The sequence below is a fragment of the Crocodylus siamensis genome, chromosome 1, assembly GCF_052110815.1.
Source record: "Crocodylus siamensis isolate JL-2025a chromosome 1, ASM5211081v1, whole genome shotgun sequence".
Taxonomy (NCBI): domain Eukaryota; kingdom Metazoa; phylum Chordata; order Crocodylia; family Crocodylidae; genus Crocodylus; species Crocodylus siamensis.
In genome coordinates, this window is record NC_143395.1 from 169,592,090 (window position 1) to 169,607,224 (window position 15,135).

The 15,135-nt window shown below is 43.1% G+C and overlaps 1 protein-coding gene and 1 pseudogene across 1 annotated transcript in view; one reads left to right on the forward strand and one right to left on the reverse strand.

The window, feature by feature from the left end:
* Nucleotides 1–14,681, reverse strand: part of RRP15 (ribosomal RNA processing 15 homolog) — a 37,800-nt gene extending 23,119 nt beyond the window's left edge. The window contains exons 1-4 of the mRNA XM_090048822.1: nt 14,372–14,681; nt 7,956–8,224; nt 4,679–4,776; nt 3,592–3,793 (exon numbers count right to left, since the gene is read on the reverse strand). Coding sequence (XP_089904948.1) covers nt 3,592–3,793; nt 4,679–4,776; nt 7,956–8,224; nt 14,372–14,660 — 858 coding nt within the window. The 5' untranslated portion in view covers nt 14,661–14,681. The remainder of the gene's footprint in view (nt 1–3,591; nt 3,794–4,678; nt 4,777–7,955; nt 8,225–14,371) is intronic.
* Nucleotides 13,826–13,954, forward strand: LOC149873649 (U2 spliceosomal RNA; annotated as a pseudogene).
* Nucleotides 14,682–15,135: the final 454 nt, after the last annotated feature.

Below are 15,135 nucleotides of genomic sequence, written 5' to 3' on the forward strand. Positions count from 1 at the left end.
AATCTGAAATTATGACTTAACAGACAATAATAAAAGCCTTGGAAAGCAAGAGAAATTTGTGTCCCATTGCCTTTCCTCTCCTGATTTTACCCTTCAAAAAAGAACTTTAATGCCTTGGTAGGATGGGACCTATAGGAAGAGAGTCAACCTCAGCAGTTCTTAGTAGACAAGTATCCATATCACAAAAAAACTGTCACCTTTATCAGTTCCTCTGATACTGATCTCAGAGGCTGAGGACTGAGAGGGTACAAACGACATGCTACTTCTCCCACTTTCAGCATCATTCTTCCTAAGCAGGGTTAGGGCTCGTTAGGAGATCACTGCCTGAACTACCACTATCAATACTGTATCTGTTCTATGGATGAACAGATAATTTTGGTCTCCAGAGCTGCCAACACATACAAGCACCTTTTGTGAGGGGGGGGGGTGGCGGGGGAGACTGAGAATGTCAATACTCCTTACAGTATGTTACAGCCATAGGTGATAAAGAAGGAAATTAGGGTAGATTCTCAGTATAGCGCATGTTATTCCCAGAACTGTCCAAAATAAAACCCAAATAACTCATTTCACTGTAAAAAATGCACTAAAAAGTCACTCCTTTTAAACAACTGCATTCTTCTCTCACATAGAAAGGCATTCAGATAAGGTGGGAGATCAGATGATCTTACCCAGAAACAAGCATTGTGTACAGTATTTTGGAAAAAAACAAGGGGAAAAATATTACTCAAGTCAGCTGGCTCAGCAAGGATTAAGAAATGCCCTGATAAACAGTTAATGATATGAAGGCAAAGCCTTTGGCTCCAACTCAGAGAAGTAATTACTCCCATCTGGGCACACAAAACCTGCAAAATGGCTACAGTTTCCAATGGCACAAGCAAATGTTCAACAGCCTGTGTGTCCTCCTATTGCAGCTGCATGAAAGAAAAAAAAAGCATACACAGAAGATTTAGGCAGATGCATATATAAAAAGAAAAAAGGACATATACAAAGGTATGAACAACAAACACAGGTCTAAGAAGGGGATAACTAAGATGCCAAGCTGTAAAAGTAAATACCACAAACCAAACTGGAAAGGTGTTTATGCTGTTGTAAAAAATCCCAATGCCATGGGGGATCCTTTATAATGCGTTTTAAAACTGTCTACATGCTTATATCCATATACCCTAATAATCAACTACAACAGGACATCAAGATACTAAGGGTCCCTGGAGGATGCAAGAAGTGGCCTCTCCAAAGATTAGCTGCCAGTACCCCAAATGGAGGAGGAACAGAAGAATTTGCCTCCCCTCCATACACAGGAGTTCAAAAGTGGAAAATCTGCTACATTTGCAGCCTGCGTGTAGAAGAAAGCAGCAAGAGCCTAAGTGTGTTCAAGCTGGATTTGAGAGAGATTCACTTTCACTGAAGGGATTTAGTTCTGCTATGCTTTTCTTACAGGCTGGTTGCTTTATATGGGTGGGGTGGTGTTTCTATCGTTGTGGACTGTATTTTAATTGATGGCAAGGTGCCTGCAGTTTGGGATTGGCATTTTTATATTGTTTATGTTGAAATAAGCAAACACATTCCATTTTCTTATACAGTGAAGGCCATATGCTCTAAATGCCAAAAAGCATAGCATCTTGCTATCAAAACCGGCTTTCAGCTCTTGGACACAAGCGAAGGATTCTCCTGATCTGTCTAAATTCACAAAACAAAAAAATCCCTCCCCTAGGGGTATGCAGGCTCCAAAGCAGCAAGTTACAATCTGAGAAAAACTAAAACATTCTGCCACTGAGCAGGACTTTATGTTCTATTTAGCCTAAGATACATGTCTGGGTATAGGCCTCAGCCTTGCTCATCAAAAAGATGAAGAATGGGAATATGCAAAATTGGTGAGTTGTGTTCCCAAAAGAAAACAAGCCTTAATTAAAAGCAGTTTGAACAAAGTTCCTGAAAGGTTTGGTTCAATCTTGGCTAGAGGATCATGGCAACCAAAGAAAGTGCCGAAGGAAGCAGAGTGGGAAAAACTTAGCCTTGAACATGAATCGCAAGATTCCTAGAATCCATGCACCACTTCAGGAATTTTTGGATACAGTAAGTTTGTTCAAAGGGAAAGAAGGTACACAAGATGTGAAGGGAGGAGAGAGACAAGCATCCAAAAGCACCTAAAACATATGCCCTCAACAATTCCTCCAAAATGAAGCACCCAAAAATAAACAGAAGCACTGAGACACCCAAAAGCTATCTCCTTAAGCCCTATAATTCAGGGGGTAGAAGACAGAGAGGGACACAGTCAGCAAGCCTTCTCTACAGTTTGATAGAAGGCAAAATAGGCCACAAGCTTTCCTCACACTAGTCTACAAAATTTGTCTGCCATATTTTTGCAGCTGATGTATAATCACCCCTGGCCAAATTTATAACCATGATGACAAATCCTTAACTACAGCAGCGCTAGTAGGCACAACCACTAGACCTCTTTTTCCATATGAAGTCAAACACGCAGGACAGACTAACTGTCAGCACCAAGTTAAACTGTTCTCATAACCCAAAGAATATTTAAAATATTTTAACATTACACTTGCATGAAATTTATGAGTTCTCTTCATGCTAGGCACTGTTTCAGCATGCTCCCTGAACACACACAAACAAAAAACATGTGACAAACTATTGTCTTTCCACTGATTAAAGTATTTCTTCCTGGCACAGAAAAGTACTTAGTTAACTGCTGTGGTCTAGGCCAAGAAGTATTCCACCCACTACCAAACACAAAAGTTCAAAACACAACTGTTGTAAAAACCTGCAACTTCTGACATTTGAGAGAGAGAGAATGTCTTAGCAACGTTTTTTTAACCTCAGCTAGTCAAAATCCAACAACTTTGTCTGCATCATACCAGTGTCTGATCAAAACAACCATGTGATTGACTTATATTTCTCAATTCCAAAATAAATCAAGATCAGCAAGAATTCTACAGCTATGGCAGCACACACATGACTAATGAAAGGAAACCCTAAAACTGACCTTTCCAACGTTTCCAACTATCCTTTCTTGTCTGTCCATACTTTGTTATCCATCTCTTTCCATAACAAAATGATACCATGACAGATGAAGCAAAGCTGTTCAGTTTCTGGTCTTACAATCCTCTAAAAACAAGAGAACCCCAAAAGGCAAACTGTGCTAATACACAAGTTGAATGGGGCAGTATATCACCTTCTATAAAATGGCACTATAGAAAAGTCTAGATAGACCATTTAACACTGTTTGAGGTGGTAAACTATCATTGTTCAGCTTTCAAATAGAAAGTTGCAAAGGCCAGTGTTTGTTGTTACAGTCTTGAAGTAAATGCCCAGGCAGGGTCCAATTTTTTTTTTTACACTTCCCTAAATCACCCATACTTTGATCAACAAACTGCCCAGACATTCCCTCATATTCTGGATTTTGAGAAGCAAAGATCAGAATTAGATGGGAGGGGATGCAAGAGAGGATCAGTCTTTCTTAGTAGCCTGCAAAAAGAGATCAGCAGCATGGGCACAAATGATTAATAACTATTAAATAACCAAGATAAGTAACTCCTGAGAAAATACCTAGTGTGAATTGAATAAGACCAGGCCTACCTGTTTCTTCTTTATTGTTGTCTTAGCAATATTCTGTTCTCTTTTTGTTCCTTCCATGCCTCTGAGCACATCAATGAAATCTTTCTTTGAAACAGAAGACATCAGCTTAGCACGTTTTCTATTGGAACTCCCTGCCTCTTTTACTTTCTCATCAACATTATTTTGGTGCTTCCGGACAGCATTAAATAACTGTACGATACCCCTGGGATAAGAAAGAAAGCAGACATTATATTTTGCATCAAGCTGTCATTACAGAAGGGACTTCTCTTTCAAACCAATACTGAGCTGATGCAGATGCTAAAAGACCCTGAGCTCTCAAGAACAGCTATTTATAATCATAACAATTAAATAGAAAATAACCATATACACACCAGGCATTCTTCTCTTCCTCCACCCCTGATTGTAGGAACCAGACAAAGATCTATCAATACAAACCCAATTCAAATGACTTAAGTGTGTTTACAGTCATACTGAAATCACTGGGGGACTCAAGTACAACACCAACTCCTAGCAGGGTCCTTGGCAGCCAAAACATGCTACCAAGAGGTATGTGGTACTTAACAATTGACATCAACATAGGAAAATGTTCCATTCCTGAATACTGTAATATCACTTTTTATTCCCTTGCTATTCCCTAATTCACTTGCTAATATCACTAGCAAATTACTCATCTGAAGTCTTCATCAAGACATTAAGATATAAAGAGACCACACTGGCAGTATGTTTTGCCAAAAGCATGTGGTACCACATTAAAGTGATATGAAACAGTAACCTGATCACAAGAACAATGAACTTGGTGAGCTCTCTGTAGAGAAACTGGTAGACATGATTGATCTGCATATTTTTAAGAACAGAATCAACAGAACAATAAGCTCAAGCACAGCACTCATGCTAGACAAAGACTTAACACATTACAGTATATTCTTGTCTAAATTCTTATGTTTCAATATGACTTCTGAAACCTTTCCTTGAACTTGATACTACAAAACACAGACCTGTGTATAAATCACTTGGCTCGCACTAGTCACTTCTTAAGAGTTCAATTTAATTGGAAACAGGGGGAGGTGTCTCAGAAACACTTTCTTACCTTGTGGCAATTCTCTGAAGATCTCTCTCTTTGTCTCTGTCTTTGGCAACATCTGGCTTGACTCTGCACATCATTTCCCACTCCCGCTTTTTATCAAGCTGTGATACAAATATCGTTATGTGAAAAAACACTACATATTTTTAAAATGTAGCATACTGTGGTAGTACATTCTGGAAGAAAACAAAGATGATAAATCATACAGATTCAGTATAACTGAAGGCAAAGGGAATTTCTAAATATTGCAAATGTTGGTCCAGGCTGATGAGTCCTAAGGTCAGTTTGTGGCACCTTGATCTGGTCCTTCAACAACAACTTGTCCTGTTGGGAGATAACAATCCCTTGAAGAGTCCTCTGGGAGAGTACATGGGATCTGGGAAAAGGATAGATGGAATCTGAGAAGAGGATATGTTGACTGGAGAAAAACCAACACATGGTTTGAGACTCAGGTTGATCATTAAACAGTTACACAGCTAATTAAAATCAGACACTCGGGTTCCACCTGGATCATTCAACAATTAAATTCATGACTGGGGCAGGTATGAGTTCAGGACATCTATCAGACCCTGTTAATTAGTTGGTTAAATGCCTCAAACAAAATAACCACTTCCATATATTAATAGGGAAGGAATATCTATTAACAGGGACAACAAGTTAAACAGCAGTAGCAACCACGATAATTAATCAACAACAAGAACAAGCATCAATTAGCAACAGTAGCACTAACAGGAGCAATGAAAAGGAGCTACTGGCTGCCCAAGGCCCCCCCCAGCCCCCACTCTCTGTTTCTCATACCGTTTCAAGGGGGCAAGGTATGCTGCCTTCTGGCTCCCCCTCTAGAGGCAGAGACCCTCATTCTTACTCTGACACTTCACAAACTCACACACCTTCAGCTGGCCCCCAGCTCCCACATGCAGATGCTCTTATTAACTTCAAACAGATACGGTCACTCAGCAAACTTTCTCTCTCTTTCTCATCACTTGACCACCCCTCCCCACCCTCAGTCAAGACAAGAAGCCATGTGCTCTGGACTCTCCCAAGATGACAACCAAATTACAATGCAAAGCTAAACACCCACAACAACAATCTAGTGACAACCCAACCAAGGATGGCAGGATGCTCTGATCAATAAGAGCAGCTGCAGATTACCACTGAAGACCCTGGGCTCTGGTGACCACGACAACAAACACCCTAATTCATAATTCATGGGTGAATGCGCTAAACTCTGGTCAGCAGGACCTTTTAAAAGGACTGTTACTCCACTCGTGTTGACCAGTCACAACTCAGACATGTCCATCAATCACACAACTTGACAAAAACCTTCATTCTGTTCATTTATTGACCAGTCCAAATCCCAACCACCTTAGAAGTGGCACAATCACTCAACTGTCAATCAACAGACATGTCTGCCACTCTTGGCATCTCAATCACACGTGCTTGGTAATGGATCCTAAGCCCTTTACCACACAGAGGTGAACAGTCTGCAACTGCATATGCTTTATTTTACACAAGCTTCATAAATAACCACACTGAACAGGAGGGAACAGTATGCAACTGGTGTATCGAACTCCACCCTAACGGATGGATGGAAACTGGGATGAGGATTGATGGAATCAGCTTAACTGACCCGTTCTACCACACGGATACTGAAATGGAAGAAAAAGGAGAGGGTTATTTAAAAAAACCACCCTCCTGTCCACACTCCAAGCCCTAGATCATATTTCTGATCCAGCTTATCTACACCATAGGAGTTCAAAAATCACAAGTTTTAATTTCCATACGTAGGTCCCACACTAGGTCTTACGGATGGAAGTTAAAACTCATGATTTTTGAAGGTGTGTCATATTTGAGCCTAACCTTACTTTGTGTTCTCTACTGAATGGATCATACAGTGAGTGCACTATGGTTTGTGATCAACTGATACAGCAAGATGTAAGGTACACAAGGAAGAATGTTAACCGAACAGAGAGACTATTAAGTGTTCACTGAAAAAAAACTTGAATATGACAACATTTTGATTTTCTTTTGAAGCTTGATGTTTTAAAACCCAGCCTAATTATATTTTCTGCCATTATCATTGGCCACAGTAAGTACTGTTTTTATTTCCAATGTGACAGTGGAAAGCTGTATTTCTCCCCACCCCCTGCTTCAGGAATAAGTTAGCAGCAACATTTTTTTGCTTAAACAATTTAACAGTGTTCTAGTCAGAGCTATCATACATTAAGCCCACACTATACAAGAACTCTCATGAAATTACAGTCCTTATCTTTATAATTTCAGGCAGACTACTACAAATTCATAAGTTTATGATCATGCTCTGGCTTTTGATCAAAAGAATTACCCTAGTCTACCTTCCATCAGCATGGAATTAATAAAAGGCAGACTGTATTCGAGTTTATCTAGGGGTGAACAAATCATCCTACAGCCTCACCGCCCACGACTAATTTGTGGTACCCCACATATTTATTGAATAAAGCCATGGCAAAACAGCAGCTGACTGGATTTCTTACTGCAGCTTTCTGTATTCAACAGGGGGCTACAGCCTAATCACACCCCATCCCAAACTAACAAGAGAACTGGGAGAGTTCATCCTATTAAAACAGCACTGCTAGGCCAAGGCATTCAAAGTGCCTGCATTCCGCGCTTTTAACATCAAGGAAAAAGTCAAATTTTAATTTCTGTTACAATCCTGCATAAAAACTATGCCGTTACATCATCTACATGGTTTTGCCTCATTCAGGAGGAAACTTTCAAAAGTGGACATGACTTGGGTATTTGTTTTTTCTTTTAAAAAGAAGACAGAACTTCATCAGGAAGAATCAGGTGATGGAGGGAGGATGACACTGAATGGGGGTCATCAATTTGCACCTCAAGGTCGATGTTGGTGTAAGATGCATCAGAGCTTCTCTTGTTTTTTGCATCTAGTAGAACAGTAAGACATGGGCTACTTGCCTCGATTCTCATTTTTAATCCCTTAAAAAGGCCCCTCTATTGCATTTTAAGGACAGTCATAAGAAAACTTAAAGATGAGGATAAAACCACAAATAGAACAGTACCCACTATGATGTGCCAACCCTTAGGACTTGCAGTATGCCCCAAGTATCAACATATTCAAGCTGTATCAGGTAAGTGACGAAACACATACCAAAGCTGGAAATGCTCTCAGAGAGTGCTCTGCCAGTAGCTCCCCTTCCCCAACACCAAAAGGAACTTCTACCATCTACCTGCAGTGAGCAATACTGTGGCAGAAATATACAGATAGTGTCCCTCTCCTTCTCACCTTTATTTTTTTCTCCAGCTTTTCTTGTTTTTCCTTCTCTCTCTCCTTGTCCAATTCTTTATTTTTAACCAAAATGGTGGGTTTACTTTCAGGGACCTTTCTGTTGAGCACTTTAGCCATGGCTTCTGCCCAACCTGTACTTGTACCAGCCTTGGATTTGGCTGAATTTTCACCCACAGTGCAGAGGGCTTCATCCTCATCGTCACCTTCTAATGCTTCCTCTTCTGAAGAGAAGCTGTCTTCTGGGAGCCCTGAACTCCATTCAGAACCTGGAGAAAGATAAAGGAGGTGAGACTCCTGCTTTCAATAATATCCTACCGCTAAGTGATTTTGTAGCAGGCTTAAATGCAAGTATTCAGGACCATGCACCATTTCCTACTACAACTACTCCCCCAAGAAAACATCCAATGGGGTATATACTGCTCTGATTAATTTATTAGAAAGTACATTGCATAAGCATTGCCTTGTATGAGTAATGATTTAAGGGGTTGGGGGGTGGGGAAAATCGCAGGGGGTGAAATAGGGGAAGAAAACCTCAGCAATTTATTATGGATGATGACCATGATGATGATTAGAAGCAGTTAATTTCAAGAGGGGGAAAAAAACAAATCCCTCCCCCAACTTTTCAGGCAAAACATTAAAACTGCAACACTGACACCTAGTGTTTAAATCTGTAGAGCCAGACATACTATGCTAGTGTGGCATTTCCCACATGTGCACAAGCCAATAAGCTTTGCGTATAGGTTCATTAGAGGAAAAGGAAAAGATGCAAGGCCTTTAGAATTATAGCTTCCTACTCAGACAGGCAGGATGTGAAGAGCTATATTCTGTAACTCTGGGATTCAAGCGACTTGCTCAATCTGCTAGAACATTAAAGAGATGCTCGGGTCTCCCAAGATGCATATGAAAAAGCCCTATTTTTTTCAAAATCTGTTGTTACTTTCTTTAAACAGCAGCACTGCATGAGAGCGAGAGAGCGCTCAGCCATAAATACACAGAAACAGACAGACATCATATTGGCCAACACCCCTAATGATAATCTGCCTGTTATAGGTTTCACAACCCCTCAGAAGTCTTAAGTTACTGGCTGTCTTGCAAGTAAAGTAGTTGGAGGGCTTGAATTAATTTCTGTCTGCCAAAATCTCATTGTGACCTTACATGAATAACCTGGAGGCTGACACCTGATACACCTTCTCACTGTGGGTGGTACCTCATGTTATCCTATTGACTTTACTGAAACACTTTGAAAACTAAAGTGTATCTTAATGATACCTAAGGGCCTCTCTCTCAGTTTGCCATTTGTATAACAGATAAAACTACTCATCTGTATAGGTGTGTTTTTCCAAAGATTATCCATGGAGTTTAAGGCTAGGAGAAAACATTCAGTCATATGGTAGGATCTTCCATATATCCAGGCCCTTAATATTTCATCCAGTTACTTTTGCACCAAAACCCATAACTGGAGTTTAACTAAAGCATTTATTCTAGAAAAGGCATTTAGTCTTAATGTGAAGATATCATCAAAAGAGAATATGTTACGTTTCTTGATCGTTTATTTAAATAGTTGCTCACCTTCTTTGTTAAAAATCTGGGCCTTGCTTTCCATTGGAATTTGCCTAACTTCAGCTTCCAGCTCTAGGTTCTTGCTTTGGCTGTATTCAAATAATGTTTGGTTGCATGGGTCCAGCTTATCAAGCAAGTCAAACTGCTCTGCCTGACTGCCCTGCTCCTTCTTCATTAACCATTTCACATTCTACCTGCCTTTAGGCCTACCTACCCTAGAACTTGTAACAAATACAAGATTTTAAAAATCCTTGTAAACAAAGTCATTGTAAACCTGATTTAGAAAATGAAAATCAGCCTTTAAATCAGTGCAAAAGGTCGCATAGATGTTCCTAAAAACAAAAAGCACCTGCAATGGGTTTTGCACTAGTTTAAATGACATCTAAAAAACCTGACATATAAAACCCATAGAACGCTCCTACCATTTACAAAATGTAGAAATGAGGCAAAAGTTCCAATTTGCACTTCCACAGGACCTCTAATTTAAGAATTCCTTTCTAAATAATAGTAAAACTAGGCTTCAAGCACTGCCTGTGGTATTACAAACAGGCCAGGTAGAACACAGATATAAACTGATAAGCTACAAGTCACAAAGTAAACCAGTAGCAGTGTCAGAAGCGGAAATTAGGAAACCTAACTACACAAATATGCTATATGTGTTTTGGTTTATTGCAGTGAAACAGGGATTAAACAAGCCTTAGTTTAAGCAATGTAATTCATATAATTATGGATGAGTCTCAGTTTTTGTTAGAGATTCTAGACTTGATGATTCTGAAGAAAAGTCTTGAAAACAGCAAACTCATGTAGTTAAGCAGGGGAATGAGCCTGAGGGAGAGGATCAGAAACCAAAGGACAAATAAAATGAACCCCACCCAAAAAAGTCTTGTGATTTGGTATATTTTGTATATATACACTCCTCCCCCCCTCTTTTTTAAAGGTTAGTTATAGAAGCATTCAGTCAAAGCAGAAACAAGCTGATGAAGCCAGGGAAAACCTTTAAATAACTAGGGGTGCACCGATAGAGATTCTGGGGGCCAATACTGATAGTCAATATTTAAGGAGGCATATCAGCTGATACCGATCCGATATCCAATACAGCTGCCATCGATTGGTAAGTCTGGTGTGGTGGAAGAGGAAGGGGGAGGGAAGGGGTTTGGGGAGGCTGATCAACACCCCCTGTGGTGAGGGAGGACAGGAGCAGGCACTTCCCAGCTGGGGGGGCTGGGATTGAGGCATGGCTCATGGGGTGGCTCCTGCCACTGCTTGCATTTGGGGTGGGGGCTGTACCCCCAGATCAGCGCGGTGGTCTTGTCACCAGAGGCTGGGCTCAGAGCAGGCTGCAGTCACTCCAAATTTCAATGCAGCTCCACTCCCAGCCCTGCACCACCACCCAGCACACTCCCAGCTGAACACCCATCCACCCAAGCACTGGGAAAAGCCATGGCTGCAGTGGGTGGCGACGCAGGGCTGGGAGTGGAGCTGCGGCAAAATCTGAGTTGGCTGTAGCCTCCACCCAGCACTGCCACAGCCTGCTTCAAGCCCAGCTCCTGGCAAGAAGAGCCCTGCGCAGCACCGGCTCCATCCCACAGCTGCAGCACACTCCATGCCACACAGATCCAGTGGCACGTGCCCCCCAGGGTGCAAGCAGCTGTGGGAGCCACACCTCCATCCTGCATCCCACCCCCACGCCAGCTGGGCAATGCCTGCCCCTGCCCCCTCCCTCACTACGGGGGGAGGGGGGGGCGGGGGCTTTGATCTGGACCCCTCCCTCTCCCCTCCCCTTCTGACTTACCAGCTGGAGACATCTCTTCACACTGCGGGCTGTGCTCCTGGCTGCCTGAGTGCTGTGCTGTGGCTGCGGCTGCACACAGCATGGGCCTTTATTGGCCAAATTATCTGCCCCATCAGGCTGATATCCAATATAGACAATATTCTTTATATCAGTACTGATCTAATATCAGACTGATGTATCAGTGCATGGCTATAAATAACGGTCTACCCTTGCATGTTCCTATGAGCGTTTTAAATGACAGCAACATGGGATGTCAACTCTAAACACTACACAATCATCTGCTGAAAACCAAAGATTACTGTCAGGAAACAAAAATCATTGTAAGAAGCACACAAGCATCCCTAAGCTAGTGCATGTCCCACCCAGCACAACAGCCTCATGACCTAAGGACATTTCCCTTTGCTCCCAATCCTAAAATTAAAGGCTTTCCCAAAATAAAAAACAAAAAAACTAAACCCATGGAAAGACTCGAAATTTCAAATGATGTTTCTTTTTCAGGCAATTGGATATCTCCAATTCTGACAGAAGTAACTAAGGAGAGATGCTAATCTTTATCAAACACAATCTGCAGGCTGATCTAGACTTTCAGCTGCTACAGGGAAAGGAACAAGGTTTCAACAAGTCACAACTATTACTTTGAATATCCTGAAGCATCTCTTGAGAGTTGGGGATAAAATATAGGCACCTCATACTAAATTAAAATAGAGTCTCTAATCTTGATGCTTCAACTTCTGTTGTGGGTATATGGGACTCCTTCCTGAACTTGGGACTCATTCCTCTATTTCAGTATTACAGTCCCAGGCTTGCAAGCAGATATCCACACATTCAACTTTTATTCACCTAAGTACATTGGGCTCGCTGAGCTAACAGGGGAAACACATTCATCAAGTTAAATACATCACTCCTTCCAAGATTAGAACCTGTGAAATAATATCTTCTTTCAGTTGTCTTTCAATTAAGTACCCTTTTCTCAGGCTGACCAGATCAACCTGGCCTCTAATACTGGCTATCTTGCTGTTCACAAGATACAATAACTTGTCCTACAGTTGTCTTTCTGGGCAAGCGGACACATACGCCAATTTTGACTGGAAGAAAAAAATGCAGTCTAGGAAAAAAGTTAAGGTGGGATGGTCAATTTGTAAGGTGTGTGCCACAAGTGGCATAGACAGCATCTGTGTGCAGCACATGGCAGATGAGCAGGGAACAGAAAGCAGAGCGGCAGATCAGGCAGGAGATTGGAGTGGCACTGGAGCCAATTATACCTGCCAAAAAGGTTGGCCTGAACTGCTCGACGGAGAAATGCACAAGAGTTATTATTATTTGTAAAGTTCCAGCAATGTCAAGCTTAAATCAATGAATAATTACATGTTACTGGATAAAACACAATACCTTATTTACCCAACTAACCCTGAATGCAAGACAAGCCCCCAGTAATCCGATTCTACACATGCAAATTTTGTGAATGCATTATAATTTTCCACATGTGGAATCTAACTGTTGGAAGATCATCTTAAATTCATCCCCTCCCCCACTAGTGCAGGTGGTGGGGCAAGAGGTGATGAGGAGAGGCAGTAATGGGGCTGATGGTAGAGAACAGACAGTAAGGGAGGCATGGGGGGGGGAATAATGGGGCAGGCAGCTTCCCTGTCCACCCCTCCTCCCCTCTCCACATCTCTGTGTCCTGGCAGCATCAGGGACAGAGCCTGTCAGTGCACAGCAAAGGTAAGGAGGAGAGAGGGGGAGACGAGGCTGTGTAGAAAGAGTGACAGGCAGTGGGGTTGGGGCTGTAGCAGCAGCAGCTGCTGCTGTCTGCCCCACCCCACTGCCTTGTACTTGATTGTAAGGTGTGAGGCTTTCCCCCACCATGGTAATTAAATGGGAGGAACCCATCTTGTAATCCAGTAAATGTGGTAGTAACTATGCCCTTAGCAAATCCACTATTTTGTTTTGGGTTTTTTCCTTTGTACTTTTTCACGGTCTTGGGGGCTTTTTGTAATTGGAGACATTTGATGGGTTGGCATTAACAACGATAATAAAACTACTACCCTATTTTATTTCCACACAGAAATATCAGTAAAAAAAAAAGCCACGTCAGAAAACAGACACGGCTTAAAGACTTTGAGACAAAAGCCTCAACCGAAAGGTACACAAGCTGGAGAAGCAACAGAGACCATCAAAATAGCTCTAAGAAAATTACATGTGGAGGAGAAAAGAGCTGTCAAAGAAACATAAACCCCCAAGGTTTTTAGCAGGGCAGACATCCACAGGAGGGCAGAAGCTCCACAGCATTATCTACACCTTATCCAGCCTGAACTCAAACCAAGGAAATAAAGCCCCCTCGATGCCCCCACTTCCCGCACTCACTAGCCCCACTCTGCAAACCAGAACAACCAGAGACTCTCAACAGTGGGAGCAAGCCCCAGGCCTACGTGCATACGTGTGCACATACACATGCGCACCTGGCAGGGGAAGCAGCGTGACCACGTAGGCGAGCTCCCCAGGGTAATTGTCTCTGATATGTCCTCCGTAGGAGGTCTACATTGAGCAGATTCTTTTTGGTATTGGGTGGTGGAACCGGAGCGTGCTCCATCCACTCCATGCATTGACCTGGTATTACAGTGCTTCCAGGACCAGTGCAAAAAAACATAAAAAAAAAAAAAATGTGCCCGCACACATACATGTGCATGCATTTACGTGCGAGCATTTGTGCATGCGCATAAGCATGTGCACACGTTTCCGTGCACGTGTGGACGAGTGCATGCATGCAGGCCTGCATGGGTGTGCACATGCGCCTGTACATCCACATGTGCATGTGTGTGTATGTACGCGGGGGGGACGGGGGGGGGGGGGAAAGGAATAGTACTAAATTTGACCCTACGGGCAAACGGGTAACCCTCCACGCTCCCACGGCTCCCGCCTCACAGTCTGGCCCCAGCAGTAGAGAGAAGGGGGAAGGGGAGAGGATAAAAAGCGATCCAACTTCTCGTTACCCCCCACCCCCGCGATCTTGGGAGGAACGCGAGACCCCTCCCCAGCTGGCTCGGGCGCCCCCGCCCTTTACCGCTCTCCTCTGCCTCCTCGGCGGCGGCTTCGCTCCCACGTGGGTCCACCATGGCGGCCGCCATCTTGCCCGGCCCGCGTCCTGCCGAAGCCGTCCCGGCCGGCCCCGCCGCCTCGGGCGCACGAGTTCCGCCTCCCGGGGCAAACGGCTGCAGGGGTGGAAGGGAAACAGCTGGGACAGCCCGCTCTGCCTTCCCGGAAGAAGCCGCCGGCAGGAAGAAGAGCCGAGGGAGTTTCCCCTGTGGCAAAATCTGCATTTGTTTCCCGGGAGACTGCAAAGGAAGTGGCATCACCCGCGCCGAGGCGGCGAGCGAGAGCGCCCCCTGGGGGCTGGCGGGTCGACTCTGGGTGCTGTGTGTCACGGTGTGCAAGTGTATCAGTAGACCGCAATTTTTTAAAATCAGAAAAGTAAGACTGCTCGTACATGTGGTGTACAGCTGGGTTGAAAATTATAATGAATTTACAAAATTTGCATGTGTAGAATCTGATTATTGGGAGCTTGTCTTACATCCCGCCAGGGCAGTCTGCCGGAATCTGCCTCTCCAGGAGGCTGCTGAGAGTCATCCGGGGGGGGGGGGGCGGGAAATCAAGAATAGGGCATTCATTAAAATAAAGATGAAAGGTGGAATCTGATTTCTACAGTTGTCCAGTGGTTTTTCCAAGCGTCCTAAAAGTAACGTGCATTTGCCTTCCTGACATACAATCATTAATATCATTACATCATGTGATTTAAACTATGGGCTGCTGTTGCCTCCTGAGTCGGCG